This window comes from Manis pentadactyla, chromosome 8 (genome assembly GCF_030020395.1).
Source record: "Manis pentadactyla isolate mManPen7 chromosome 8, mManPen7.hap1, whole genome shotgun sequence".
NCBI lineage: Eukaryota > Metazoa > Chordata > Mammalia > Pholidota > Manidae > Manis > Manis pentadactyla.
Genome location: NC_080026.1, coordinates 133804157 through 133818749, shown reverse-complemented (window position 1 = coordinate 133818749; position 14593 = coordinate 133804157). Strand labels below are relative to the sequence as shown.

At 37.8% G+C, this 14593-nt stretch overlaps 1 protein-coding gene across 6 annotated transcripts in view; it reads left to right on the top strand.

Annotated features, from left to right (window-relative positions):
* The window catches only part of EEF1AKMT2 (EEF1A lysine methyltransferase 2), an 80255-nt gene that overhangs the window by 2946 nt on the left and 62716 nt on the right, over positions 1–14593 (top strand). For 2 of the 6 annotated variants that reach the window (XM_036899089.2, XM_057506447.1), the window contains exons 1-3: positions 3351–3716; positions 4786–4851; positions 5830–5944. In XM_036899089.2, coding sequence (XP_036754984.1) covers positions 3601–3716; positions 4786–4851; positions 5830–5944 — 297 coding nt within the window. In that variant the 5' untranslated portion in view covers positions 3351–3600. Of the gene's footprint in view, positions 1–3349; positions 3717–4785; positions 4852–5829; positions 5949–14593 lie in introns of those variants that run through there. The other 4 variants (XM_036899088.2, XM_036899087.2, XM_036899090.2 and 1 more) reach the window with 4 other exon arrangements.

Here is a 14593-nt window from a genome sequence, read left to right as displayed (position 1 = left end):
GTCTGAAAGTGGAAATAAGAAAGCCCAGTTTCATTTGGATTATGCCCATTTTATAATTGTGGAAACTGAAGAGGTGTAGCGTGAGGAGGGGATTAAAAGGTACCAACTTCCAGTTTTAAAATATGTAAGTCATGAGATACAACATACATCATAGGGAGTAGAGTTAATAATATGGTAACAATTTTATATGGTGACAGATGGTAGCTAGATGCAGCTCAGTAATCACTTCTACCACTTCATAATGTATGTAAATGTTGAATCACTCTGTCGTACATGTGAAACTAATATAGTATTGTATATCAACCGCACTTCAATTTAAACAAAGAGCTTTAAATTAAGTGATTTGCCCAAGGTGATACTTGGTATGGACTAAGTTGTGATTGAAGTTCAAGTCAGCTTGACCCCATAGTCCATGATCAGGCAAGAAAATGAAAAGTAAAGGGGCAGGTGGTAACAGGATCTGAAGGAGAGAAAGCCTGGCTGAGTCTTGGAGGCCTCTCTGGAGGGAGAGGGGAGCAGGGAATATCTGGGATGTGAGAAGGGGCCTAGGGCTGAATGGCTCATGGGAGGTGTATTTGGAAGCTTCTGCTTCCAGTGAGCTGTTAACTCGAGTGGCCCAAAGGAAGGCGAAACAGTGGTGACAGGTTGGAAGAATACTCCAGAACCAAGAGGAGGCCAGGAGGAGCTGTGCAGGGGGTAAGGGAAGGACAAGGTTTTGGGTGACAGGAGAATGGTCAGGGGCCAACTGAATGGAGAACGCAGGGAAGGGAGGGTTTGAGTTCATGGGGCCTGGGGGAGAAGGCACTGCAAGAAAGTTCAGTCTTAAACAGCTCAATATAACAAGGGACATCTGGGCAACTGCATAAAATCTGGAAATGGGGGTCACTAATAGTAACAACAATAGCAAACATTTACTGAACACTAACTGTATGTCAGGCTCTGTTCTAAGCTTTTTACATGTACATTCTATTAACTTACTGCATCTTCCTAACAACACTTTTAAGTAGACCCATTTTAAACTCCATTTTATAATCAAACTGAGTGAGCATGTACCATGTGTCAAGCATATAGCATTTTACAGGGCTTGTATCATTTAATCTCTACAGCTGCCCTGTGCCATGGGTGCTGTTATTATCCTTGCAGAAGGTTGGGCAGACTGAGACTTGAGAAGCTCAGGAACTTGCCCACAGTCACACAAGAGAAGGCCAGGGCTCAAAACCTAGCAGTCAAACTCAGAGCTGGGTGCCTTGCTCCCCTATTTAATGTCTCACTTAAGAGCAGGTGGTGTCGGGCAAACAAGGGGGTTTTCAAGAAGGGTGCACTAAGCCATGTTGACTAATACAGAGGATCAAGGACAGTAAGGCCCCTGGCTTGCCAACTAGGAAATGTTTGAGAACTCTTGAAAGCACAGCTTCAGAGAAGTTGTAGACGATCAAGGTTCCAGGCTGCAGGAATTGGCAGAATGACAAGGAGACAGGCAACCCAGAGGACTCACATACTCTCCCTCCTACCTCCCCCATGTAACTGGCACCCAGTGGGAGGGACTGTTCCTTGGCACATTCCACCTTCTCCTTGGTGACAGGCAGCTCTGCTGGGATGGAGCTTCTCCACCCCCCACCAAAGATCCTGTTGCCCCGGGTGATCAGAGGTGGTGCCCCACACAGCCTTCAGGACTAAACAGCCAGAATGAGTCTGTAGCCAGAGAAGGAACTCTGTATAAACCCTGGGTTTTTCCAGGGCTCCATACCAACAACTGTTTATAGCATTCATCATACACAGCAAAAACATCTTGAGTGTTGGCAAGACACCAGATCGAAAGTGGCCTTATCTTTCATGGGTGCTTCTTAATTAGAACCTAATGCTTTTTAAGACCCATTCAGTCACATTCAAGTTTGCTTTTTGAAGCATCTAGTCTAGAAAAGATCAAAATAACCATTTGCCCAGGGCAGCACTGATTGGCTGTGGCATTTGGTGGCTTTAATACTCTGTAATGAGGTTACTTAGGCTCTTGGGTTCTTGAATCACTCTGCGTGTGGATTCCCATCTTTTACCATATACAATCACCAGTGGTTGCCTGAAGATCTTGGAACATCTTGTATAGGAGGAGATGCACATCCAGTCCTAATCGGGATTTATGTGAGCTGGAGAGGCAACTGTTGATGCTGTTTACCTCTAGGGACTTGTTACTGGGCTTCTGCCTGCTGAGTCAACAGAAACGTAGCCTAGGAAACATTCCTTTTGGTTGGAAGGCGACCTTGCTAGGGGCCTTTGAGATCCTTGCCTAGAACACGGGACTACCAGTATTTCATTGCTGCTACAACACCGCCTCCCTGCCCAGACCTTTGGCCCATAAAATCTCTCCCATTATCCTGCAGAATTACCAGCAGCAGTCAGACCCAGAATCTTCGGGTTCACCAGTTGGGAGCAATCTCCTAGAACAAGTCACCATCTACTTAGGACTTGGTACAGGTGAGAAAACTGGAGCACACAGAGGTTAGATGTCTTGGACAGGCCAGGTGCTGGTTAGAGGCAGAGTAGCTTGATTCCAGGTAGCTTGACTCAGTACTCTTTCTTCCACAACAGTCTGATCCGATGATTGGCATATTTTGGGAGTGTGATATGGCATTCATATCTCTGGGTAAAAATTCCCATGTCCACCCATTACATCAAGTCCAAAGAAGCTATTTTCAAGACAATCCTAGCCACACATGGAATTAGCCTTCTGATTGGAAGCTAAATAATGTGACAGGCTGGCCTACCCACTTCCCAGATCTGCCCGTGACATGGAGAGATGGAGTGATTTGTGTATTTGCATTGAGCCGTGTCAGCTTTAGGTGTCTAGTTTGGTTTCCCTTCCACCACCCTTTTTCCAAAGTGCAATACCTTGAATAGCTTTGTTAGGAAACAGAATCAACTGAGTAAATTTAAAGATAACTGGCTTTATTCATGGATTCACGAAGTGGGCAGCATCCCATGAAGCAAATAGAAGGGAGCTCCGAGGAACTGTACAAAACGGAAGACTTTTATTGGCAAAAGGAGGGTGAAAGGAAAAAGTTAAAAGAGTGAGTTATTTCAAGCAAGGTGGTCTTACTTTAGGGGAAGGCAGGTGGTCTTATCAGTCAGATGACCTGACTAGCATTGACCAGCACATTCCAGACTGATTGGTTTAATTATTCCACTCATGAGAAAGGCTGAAACTGCAATTAGGTTAGGGATTAAGTGTCTGTGAGCTTTGGGAAAAGCAATGTCCTTTGGGGTTTATTGTTCCTATTTAACAGACCCTTACAAAGAGCAGCCCCAAATGTAGTGGCACTTAGGTGGGCATCACGTGGAAGACTATGCGACTGACTCGGGCTGGAGGAGCAGGAAGGGCGCAAGGCCCCGCAAGCCCACACCTGGGCTTGGGCCTGAGGCTCCAAGAAGGCCCACCCTGGAGAAGCGGTCCCACGCCGACCTCGGGGCCGACGGAGGGCGGGGTTGGGGGAGGCGGGAGCAGTAGAGGAGGCCGCCTTCGCTTGCTAGAGGCGCCAGCCCGGAGTCCGCTCTGGCTGTATTTCGTCTCTATGGCGGTCGCAACGGCCTAGCCCGGCGCGGAGCAGCATGAGTGCGGGCGCCGAGGGCGCGGAGGCTAGTGGTTCCGTGCCTGCCGCGCGGTCCCCAGGGGGCAGTCCCGGAGGGGATGGCTTCTCCCCGTCGGTGCTGGGGACCCGAGAACAGTGAGTATGAGGTAGTGCCAGGAAGTGTGAGCATCGCTGTCCGGACTGGGCCCCCGGGAGAGGATGGAGGGATGGGCCCTGGAAGATGAGGGGAAGCTTGGGGGGCGTGCCGGCAGGAACCAGAAGGGCAGCCTTGGGCCCGGGTAGGGGGATTGAATGGATGGAATCTCGGGGGGCCACCCTGGGGGCGGTGAAGAGGCCCCTTAGCGGCTGACGTATGAGGGGCTCGTGGTGTGCGCGGGACGGGCTCTGAAGCTCTTGGGGAGGCCTTTAGGGGCAGGCTTGGCGGAAGGGACAGAGGGCGGGACTGACGCACGGCGGTGGTAGGCGCTGGAAAGAGGCCTGGGGGAGCTGCTTTTACGTGGCGGAGCTGGGAGCGGGGGATGGAAGGTGGCTGAGCAGGGAGCGAGGAGAGAGCGCGTCTTGGAGCAGGAGAAAGCGATCTGACCCAGAACAGAAGCTCAGCAATTATTTAATGACTTAGGAGATGAATGAATGAATGACTGCGGGGAAAGGTAAGGACGAGAGGTAACCTGGAGGGATGAGAGGGAGCTGGGAGTCTAAAGAGATGAAGTAAAGATAAGTGATGGGGGAGGAGGAACTAATAAGGAATAAAATAAATCTCAAAACTTTACCTTGAGGCATTACTTACCTTTGGTGAGTTCTCTTGTGAGTAACCACTGTATTAGTTAGAAAATTTTGCGTCTGCACATTTTAGACTGAAGTGTACTGTAATGACACTGTGCCTGCACGGTCAAGTTTTGGACTTGTGCTTGGGGTTTAGGGACCCCCTGGACAACTGCTTTGTATTTTTTAAAGCTATTAACATTAACATTTTTAATGTGTCAGATTCTGTTCTAAGTGCATTACGTGTGTGAACTTATAATGCTTGTCTATGTCTTACATTCTTTTAGCACAGGATTTGATGAGATTGAGCTATGTGCACTTACTGAAAACACTAATCATGTTTTAAAGTTCTGTCCTAAGTATTTCTGGAATGTATTAGAAACATTAATTCATAATACAGTTTGATTCAAGAATCTTGCTTTGCATTTGATTATCTATATAGCTGGGATGCTGTCTATGAGAGAGAACTGCAAACTTTCCAACAATATGGAGATACAGGAGAAATCTGGTGAGTTAGGAAAAATAATGGAACTATGATCCAAAGATTGTGTGTGTGTTTGTATGTATGTGTGTATCCTTTAAGTCCTTACTCCAAAGAAAGCCTGAAAATCTTGGAAACCCTGGATTGATTTTGGCTTTACTGGGTAGATATAAAGAATCTTTTTCTCCTCTTTATTAATGGCCCAGGTGTAAATTTGATTAGAGTACAGTATCCCCTGTGTTTTGAAAGTGCGCATTCTTCCACTTAACTTTTACAAAAGACCTACCTGTGTTTGCTCACCAAAAGAAATCCAAAGACAATTTTGCTTTTATGGAACAAGGGAAAATAGTGTTCTGCCAGCCATTATAGAGGCAGCATGCAGCCAGAGCAGTGAGCGTGGCCCTGCCAGGCTCCTTCCCCAGGAACTAACCACACTCAGCATCTCAGCATCAAGCTGCCATAGCTTTGAAATGTATCTGTGAGCGTCTGTGCTTTACCTTGATTTATTTTGTTTATCTTTGAGCAAGATATGTCCTAAGATATCAGAAAAGTCTTAGGTTATTTTTTGGGATCTGGTAACACCAAGACATTTTTTCATATGAATTAGTCATAATTGCTTCTTTGCTTTATGCTATTTTGGTTTAAGAAAGATTTCATGGGAATGTTCTGCTTTTCCATAGCAGGGGACACCTGTATTAGGAAACTATTCTCATCCTAAAATTGTCCTTTTTCAATAAATAAAAAAATTTGGAGCCCCCAACTTGTACTCCTGTTACTACTGATGTAGAGTAACATTAGTAAGTAAATTACCAATTTTATTCTATCCTATTCTTGAGGATATTTTGTCCTAAATAGTGGTAGAGGTAAGCCTTAAGCAGTCACACATACTACTTTCAAAAAAGACTTAACTGAGCATGTTGAACGAGCTGTTTAGATGAGATATAATTGTGACCTTTTCTCTGTATCCCTCTGTTACTTGATTAACTGAATATCTGTTTCTAATAGGTTTGGAGAAGAGAGTATGAATCGACTAATAAGGTGGATGCAAAAGCACAAGATTCCATTGGATGCTTCAGTGCTTGATATTGGAACTGGAAATGGTGTTTTCTTGGTTGAACTTGTTGGTACTTTTAGTATTCATGTGTTAGAGCCAAATTTTAAAATGAAATTTAAAAAAATCTTGCAATTGAGGGTACTACCAATCTAAATCTAAAGTAGTAAAACAACTATACTATTTACTTTGAGAAGTTACGTGGTACAGATGGGAGGCTGCATGGATTGTGAGAAAGCACTCAAGGAGAAGCCAGGGAAGCTGATTCCCAGTCTTTGCCCTTCCATAGCCTTGACCTTGAGCAAGCCACTTAATTTTTCTAGGCTTCGGTTCTTTCCTAAAGATTTTGACCAGGTTATCTCAGTTTCTAGCTCAAAACTCTGAAAGTCTGTCTGTATAAAAGGAAGATGCCATTTTGCATTTCCAATAGGACATACATACCTTATCTTAGGCGAGCATATGGTTTGAAAAGAGCATTTTGTCCATGGAACTGAGTTTTGGTACAGATTCTACGTCCAGCTCCACCATCACTGTTGTGTACCTATGGTGTGTTCATTTCTGTGCCATGTCCTATGGAGGAAGTACAAGAGTCAGGCTTCATCCTTGATGGTTTTACTGTCTTAATTTGTGAGGATTTATCCATAACAGTGAAATAATTATTGAGTGAACTGCCATGTTCCAAGCCTTGTGCTTGAGAAGGTGGACCTTGTGCTTGAGGTGTTCACAGGATAATAGAGAATGGACTGACATGTAGATAAAAAGTTAACACTGTAGCTTAATGTGTGCTGTAATAGATATACTCTGCAAAGAAAAGGGGTGATTAACTTTGACCAAGAGGGATAGAAAGGGTCTTGGAGGAGCTAATATCCAAGTTGGGCAGAAATTGCAAGGGCAGGATGTGGGGAATGTGAGTAGCTTGCAAAGAGGGGGAGAATTTCAAGCAGTGGAAACAGTATTTAAAGACCTGAAGGTCTGAAGCAGTGTAGCATGTCCTGGGTCTATAAATAATTCAGTAAATTAGAATAAAAAGTGTATGTATGAGATGGACTGAGATGAGGATTAAGTTAAAGGTAGGAGCTGTATCATATGCCATACTTAAGACCTTAGATTTTCCTTAAGCAGTATTGTTCATTTTTGTATCAATGGAATATGATTAGAAAAATTTGTAGTGAACTTTTTTGAAATATTGAGATATAGTATATGTACATAAAAGCGCACAAATCAGGAGTATGGCTCAATGAATTATCGCAAAGTGAACACACCTATGTAACTATCACCCTGGTGAAGTAGAATATTACAGACTCTAGAAACTGTCCTTGACTCCCTACCAATCCTCTCTAAATTACTCCCTCTTTCCTCTTGAAAGGTAACCACTGCCCACTAATCACTAAACAGGAGTTTTATCTCAGATTAATTTGCCTATTTTTGAATCTATAAGTGGAAGTCTTCAGTATGTGTTTATTTCTAGTGTCTTTCACTCAGCCTGTGAGATTCACTCAGTTATTGCTTTAGTTGTTCATTTTCAATGCTGTATAAGATTCCTTTGTGTGATTGTACCACAGATTTATTTCTTCATTCTATTATTTACCTGTAGATTCTTTTGGACTTTAATAGTTTACTTGTAGAGGCTAATGATTTATCTTTTGAGACTAATAGTTAACTATAGGTTCTTTTAGATTTTCTATATACGTAATTATACAAACTGTGAATAATGACAGTCTTGTTTATTTCTTTTTGACCAGTCTTTTATAACTTTTCCTCCCTTATACTGTCTAGGATCTCCAGTAGAATGTTGAAAAAAAATCATGGCAGAAGGCATCCTTTTTCATATTTCACTGTTAGGTATGATGTTAGATTGTAAGTTTGTGTTTGTTTTATAGATAACTCTGTATCAGATTAAGGAAGTTTCCTCCTGTTCCTCCTCAGCTTTGTGTGTGTGTGTGTGTGTGTGTCTTACAAATCTTGTTTATCCTGTATCTTTTGAGATAATCATATGAATTTTCTCCTTTAGTTTATTCATGTTGTTGAATTTACAATTTTCAAGTGTTAAGTGCATTCCTGGAATGAACCCAGCTTAACATTTCTTGGAATCAGTTTGTTAATATTTCATTTAGGATTTTTGCAACTTTGTCCATGAGAAAGATTGTCCTATAATTTTTCTTGTAGTATCCTTGTCAAGTTTTGGTATTAGGTTCTGCTGACATTAAATGAGAATGTATTTTTTGAGTTTGTTGATGATTGGTATTTGTTTCTTCCTTAAATGTTTGGTAGAATTCACTGGTGAAGCCACCTAGATATGTAGTCTCTCTTGGAAAGCTATTTTCTTTTTTAATGTGAACTTATTAAATGAAGTGTAATACACATGTAGAAAAGTGAGTAGGTCATAAGTTTACAGCTTTTACAAAATAACACCTTTGTGTAACTCACTAACCTTATCAAGGAAGAAAACATTGTTAGTACCATAGAGGAAGCCCCTTTGTGCCCCCTTCTACTCATCCCTTTCTAAAGGTAATACTATTTTGACATCTATTGTATGTTAGGCTGTTTTTGATACTAGCTCTACTGATTTAGCATTTCCCTAATGACTATTGATGTTGCACACCTTTTTGTGTGCTTGTTTGCTGTGTTTGTCTTCGGTGAAATGTGTGTTCAATTCTTTGGCTATTTTAAATTGTGTTGTATGTTTACTTATTGTTACGATTTGAGGATTCTGTTCTGGATATAATTTGTCAGGTATGTGATGTACAAATGTTTTCCTCATTCATTGGCTTGTTTTTTTCATTCTCTTACCAGTATCTTCCAAAGAGCAGAAGTTCCTGATTTTGATGAAGTCCAGTTAAATTAATTTTTTCTCATATAGATTGTTCTTTTGCTACAGTAATGAAGAACTGTGCCTAACACGTAGTCACATAGGTTTTCTCCTAAAAGTTTAGAGTTTTGCCCTTTACATGTGGATGTATGATTGATTTTGAGTTAGATTTTGTATAAGGGTTGAGATACTTTTCTTTTTTGTGTATGAATATTTAGTTGTTCCATCCAACATTTGTTGAAAAGATTATCATTCCTCCATTACACTGAGTTTTGTTTGTTTTTGGCTCAGTATAAATTGTATCGTGGTATTATTAGGTATGCACTTAATTTTTTTGATTTGGCTTGTTTTGCTGAATATGAATTTGTGAGGTTATCCATGTTCACTCATGTTGCGTGTAGCACTGGGTTCCTTGTTTTGTTTCATTGCAGGATAGTATTCTACTATATGAGAATGACACTATTTAGTCATTCATTATACATTCTTTCTCCTGTTGAACATTTGGACTGTTTCCAGTGCTGCATTATTATGAATACTGCCAAACAATTTTCCAAAATGGTTGTACTAGTTTACCCTCCTTCAGACAGTGAGTGAGAATTCCATTTGCTCCACATCCTTGCCAACTCCTGATCTTGTCAGTTTATAGAATTTTAGTGATTCAGATAGGTGTGTAGTGATATCTCATGGTTTTATGTTTGTGATGACTGAAAATGTTGAGCATGTTTTCATATGCTTTTCGGCTATTTGGCTATTGTTTTTTGTGAAATGCCTGTTCAGGATTTTTTTGCCCTTTTCAAATTGGGTTGTCTTTTTCTTAGTGATTTGTTGTTCTTTATATATTCTGTGTATGTGAGCTTTCTGTTTCAAACACCTTCATCTAGTCTGTGCCTTGCCTTTCACTTTTTAATAGGATTTTTTGATGAACAGAAGTTACTGAATTTTACTGAAATTTATTTAACATATCATTAAAAAAATGATTAGTGCTTTTGAATAGGGATATTAAATCTTTGCCTACCCTGTTATAAAGATATTTTTCTGTGTGTTCTTTTAGAAGCACTATTGTTTTTCTTTTTACATTCACTTCCCAGTGAACTGTTTCATATGTTTGAGATAGAAGTCGAGCAACTTGTGACTATCTAACTTACTCAGCACCATTTATTGAAATGCCCATCCTTCCCCCCATTGTACAGGATGGCACCTCAGTCATAAGCCAAGTAATGGTGGATAAGGGTGTGTTTCTGGATACTCTTTCCTTTGGGTCTGTTTGTTCTTACGCCAGTTCTATACTGTCCTAATGGCTGCAACTTTATATGTCTTCCTCTTTGGTTAATATAAAGGGGAAAAAAAAGTGATCAGGAATTTTGATTAATATTACATTGAATTTAAAGATCAGTTTGGGAAGAATTTACATCTTTGTGGTATTATGTCTCTAAGTGTGTGAACATGGTCTGTTCCTCCATTTATTTAGTTATCTTCTTTCAGTAATATTTTATATTTTTCTCTGTAAAGATCTTACATGTTTTCTTTGATTGTTTTCTGTTGTTTATTGTTGCAGATGTTGTGCTTAAGAAATTGCATTTTTAATAGTTTGTTGCTAGTACATAGAAGTACAACAGATTTTTGTATTTAGCTTGTATCCAGTATTTCACATGTTAATTCTAGTAGTTTATTTATAGATTCTTTTGGATTTTCTATATATATACAGTAATGTATGTGTTAATAATTTTATTTCAATTCCAATCTTAATATTTTGTTTATTAAAATGCTATGTCCTCTCTAGTGTAATATTAAATAGAAATCATGAAGGTATATAGTCTTGAAACACTGCCTGTTGTAAGAGGGATGCTTCTAATATTTCACCATTTTAAATGTAATGTCAGCTCTAGGGGTTCTTAGAGTCTTTATCAGATTGAGGTTACTTTATATTTCTAGCTTGTTAAGTTTTCATCATGAATGGGTGTTGAATTTGAACAGTTGCCCTCTTTGATAGCTATTGAAATGATCAGATGATTTTTCTTCTTTATTCTCTTAATGTTGAATTGATTGATTTTTGGTGGGTCCTCAATTTTTTTTTAATTGACATTTTTATTGAGATAATTTTGGTGATTGTTCAGTGTTAAAACAAATTTCCATTCCTTAAGTAAACCAAGTTTGACTGTGGTGTATTATCCTTTTCATATATATATATACTGTTGAATTTGACGTGGTAGTGTTTATTTTGCTTAGAATTTATATAGCTTCATGAGAGAGATTAGCCAGTAATTTTCCTTACTTGCAATTTTCATGTAAGGTTTTTGTACCAAGGTTATGCTAGCCTCTTAAAATGAGATAGAAATGTCTCTCTTTATTCTTTGAGAGAATTTGTGTAAGATTGGCTTTGTTTCTGTCTTAAATGTTTGGAAAAATTCATGGTGGTATCTTCTGGATATGGAGGGTTTTTTTGTAGGTTTTGAGTCAGTTTTGTGATTTTCAAGAAATTTATCCATTTACGTAATTTAAAACTTTTTATTGGTTTGATTTAAAAATCAGCCTATTATAAAATGGACTTTTGTGCATTACAGTTCTATGAATTTTAGCACATGTAGAGATTCATGTAATCTCCATCACAGTCAGGATGCAGAATAGTTCTGTCCAAAAATCTCTCTCATGCCATCCTATATAAGCCATACCCTTTAGCCCTGGTAGCCATTAATGTATTTTCCATTACTAGGTTTATGTTTTTAAGAGTGGCTTATAAAATGGAAATGTAGTATTAATAACCTTTTGAGACTACCTTCATCTACTCAATAATGTTTTGAGATGCATCCACATTTTTGTGTGTATCAATAGTCATTACTTTTTATTGCTGAGAAGCGTTCTGATTTATGGACATATCACAGCTTGTGTATCCATTTATCTGTTGAAGGACATTTGAGTTGTTGCTAGCTTTTGGAAGTTATGAAAAAAGCTATAAAGATTTGTGTACAGAATTTTTTTTTGTGTGAACATGTTTAATTTCTTTAGTGTAAATATATAATTAACTTTATTTAGAAACTGCCAAGCCATTTTCTGAGGTGTTGTATCATGTTTCATTTGCATTTTACATACATGAGCCATGTGTGATAGTTCCAGTTGGTCTGTATCCTTGCTAGATTTGGAATTGTCAGTATATTTCTATTTTAGCCATTCTAATATGTATGTAGAGACATCATTATTTTAGTTTGTATTTCCCTGATGGTTAAGGATACCAAGCATATTTTCATGTACTTACTTGCTATCTGTATATCTTATTTGGTGAGGTTTCTATTCAAGTCTTTTGCTATTTTTGGATTGAATTGTTTGGATTGAATTTTTTCTTACTGTTGAATTTTGTGAGTTCTTTGTATATTTGGATAGAATCCTTTCCTCTGATATGTGATTACAAATATTTTCTCCCAGTCAGAAAGTTGCTCTTTTCATCCTCTTAAACAGATTTTTCAAAAAGCAGAATTTAGAGTAAAAATTTATAATTTTGAATAAGTCCGGTTCATTGAGTTTTTCTTTGATGTATTGTACTTTTGGTGTCACGTCAAGTAACTCTTTACCTAATACCTTTTCTCCTTTTTTTCCCCTTAAAGTTTTATTTTTTTACATTTGGATTTAGGATCCTTTCTGAATTAATGTTTGTATAAGATATGAGGCTTAAGTTGAGATTCTTTTTTGGTTGAGAAAAATTCTTAAGTTGAGATTCCATTGGTTCTAATAGCATTTGTCGAAAAGACTATCCTTTCTTCATTGAATCACCTTTTCACCTTTGTCAAAAATCAGTTGGCCATGTTTATGTGGGTCTATTTCTGGATTCTGTTTTGTCTCATTAATATGTGTCCGTCCCTTTGTTAACACTGTACTGTCTTGATTAATGTAATAACTCTTAAAGTTGGTTAGTGTGATTCTTCCAACTTTATTCTTTTCCAAACTTTCAAACTTTTTTTGGCTATTCCAGTTCCTTTGCCTTTCCAAATAAATTATAGAATCAATTTATTTATTTATCTACAAAAGAATCTATGTTGAAAATTTTATTGGAATTGAGCTAAATCTGTAATTTGAGGACAGTTGACATCTTTACAATTTTGAGTCTTCCATTTCATGACATATCTCTTCATTTACTTAGGTCTTCCTTCATTTCTTTCATCAACATTTTTTAGTTTTCAGATACAGATTCTGTACATGTTTTATAGACTAATACCTATACATTTCTCTCTTTTTGGAGTATTTTAAAGGGTACTGCTTTTTAGAATTCAGTTTCCAATTGTTTACTGCTATAAATTTGGTGTTTGTATGTTGGTCTAGTATTCTATAACCTTGCATTTATTAGTTCTAGAATTTTTTTGGTGGATTTCCTGGGATTGTCTATGTAGACAATCATATTATTTGTGAATAAGCACAGTTTTATTTCTTTCCAATTTGCATGCCTTTTAATTCTTTTTCTTGCCTAATTACACTAGGTAGGGCTTCCAATACAATGCTGACTAGGAGTAGTGATGATGGAACATTCCTTCCTGTTCCTGCGTTAGGAAAGTGTTCAGTTTTTCACCACTAAGTATTATGTTAGCTGTAGGAATTTTTAGATGCCCTTTATCAGGTTGAGGAAGTTCCTTTCAATTTCTAGAATGGGTGTTGAATTTTGTAGAAAAAAATTTTTTTTGCACCACTGAGTATAATCGTGAGGTTTTTCTTCTTTAGACTGTTAATGTGGTGCATTTTATGATTTTTAGATAATGAACTGGCATTGCATTCCCAGAATAAAGCCCCATTTGGTCATAGAGTTTAATTTTGTTTATATGTTGCTGAATTCATTTTGTTAATATTATGTTGAGAATTTTTATGTTTGTGTTTTGAGAGATACTGGTCTGCAGTTTTCCTTTCTTGAACTATGTTTGGCTTTGGCCTCAAGGCATTGCTGGCCTCAAAATAAGTTGGGAAGCATTCCCTTTATTTTTTTGAAGATTTTCTAGAATTAGTGTTATTTTTTAGTATTTGGTAGAATTTACAATGAAACTATTCAACCTGGAGATTTCTGAAATTTTAAAATGTGAATTTAATAGTTACATTCTTTTTTAGGTTATTTCATTTGAGTGAGTTTGCATGGTTTGTGGTTTTTGAGGAATCTGATTTTGAAATGGTTTGAGTAGAGTTATGCACAGTTTTCTCTTAGTATCCTTTTAATGTCTGTGGGGTCTGCAGTGATAATGTCATCTTTTATTCCTAATATTGGTAACTTGTATCTTTTCTCTTTTTTCTCTTAGATATTGATACTAAAGAGATTTTTAAAAAAATCTTTCTAAAAACCAGCTCGTTTTCATCGAATTTCTCAATTGTTTTTGTTTTCATTTTCATAGAATTATGCTCTGTTTTCATCATCTTGTTTTTAATTTATTTTTGCTCTTTTTTTCTAGCTTCTTAAGGTGGAAGCCTAGGTTATCGATTTGAGGCTTTTCTTCTTTTCTAATACAAACATTTAATGCTGTAAATACTATGAATTTTCCCATTAGGAAAATTTCACAGTGGCTGCTGCACCCCAAAATTTTGGTATGTTGTATTTTTATTTTCATTCATCATAAAATATTTTTTAACTTTTTCTCTTTGATCCACGAATTATTTAGAATTCTGTTATTTAATTTCAAATTGCTGAGGTTATTTCTCTTACCTTTCTGTTTCTGACTTATAGGCTAATTTACTTATGGTCAGAAAACATACTTGGCTTTCAATTATTTCAAATTTGTTAAAGTTAGTTTTATGACCCAGGATATAGTACATCTTGGTAAATGTTTCATGTACACTTAAAAAATGTATCTGCTATAATTGGGTGAAGTGTTCTATGAATGTTTCTTGGTCCATTTTTGTGATGGTGGTGTTTAGTTCTCTATATTTGCTGAATTCCTATTAATTCT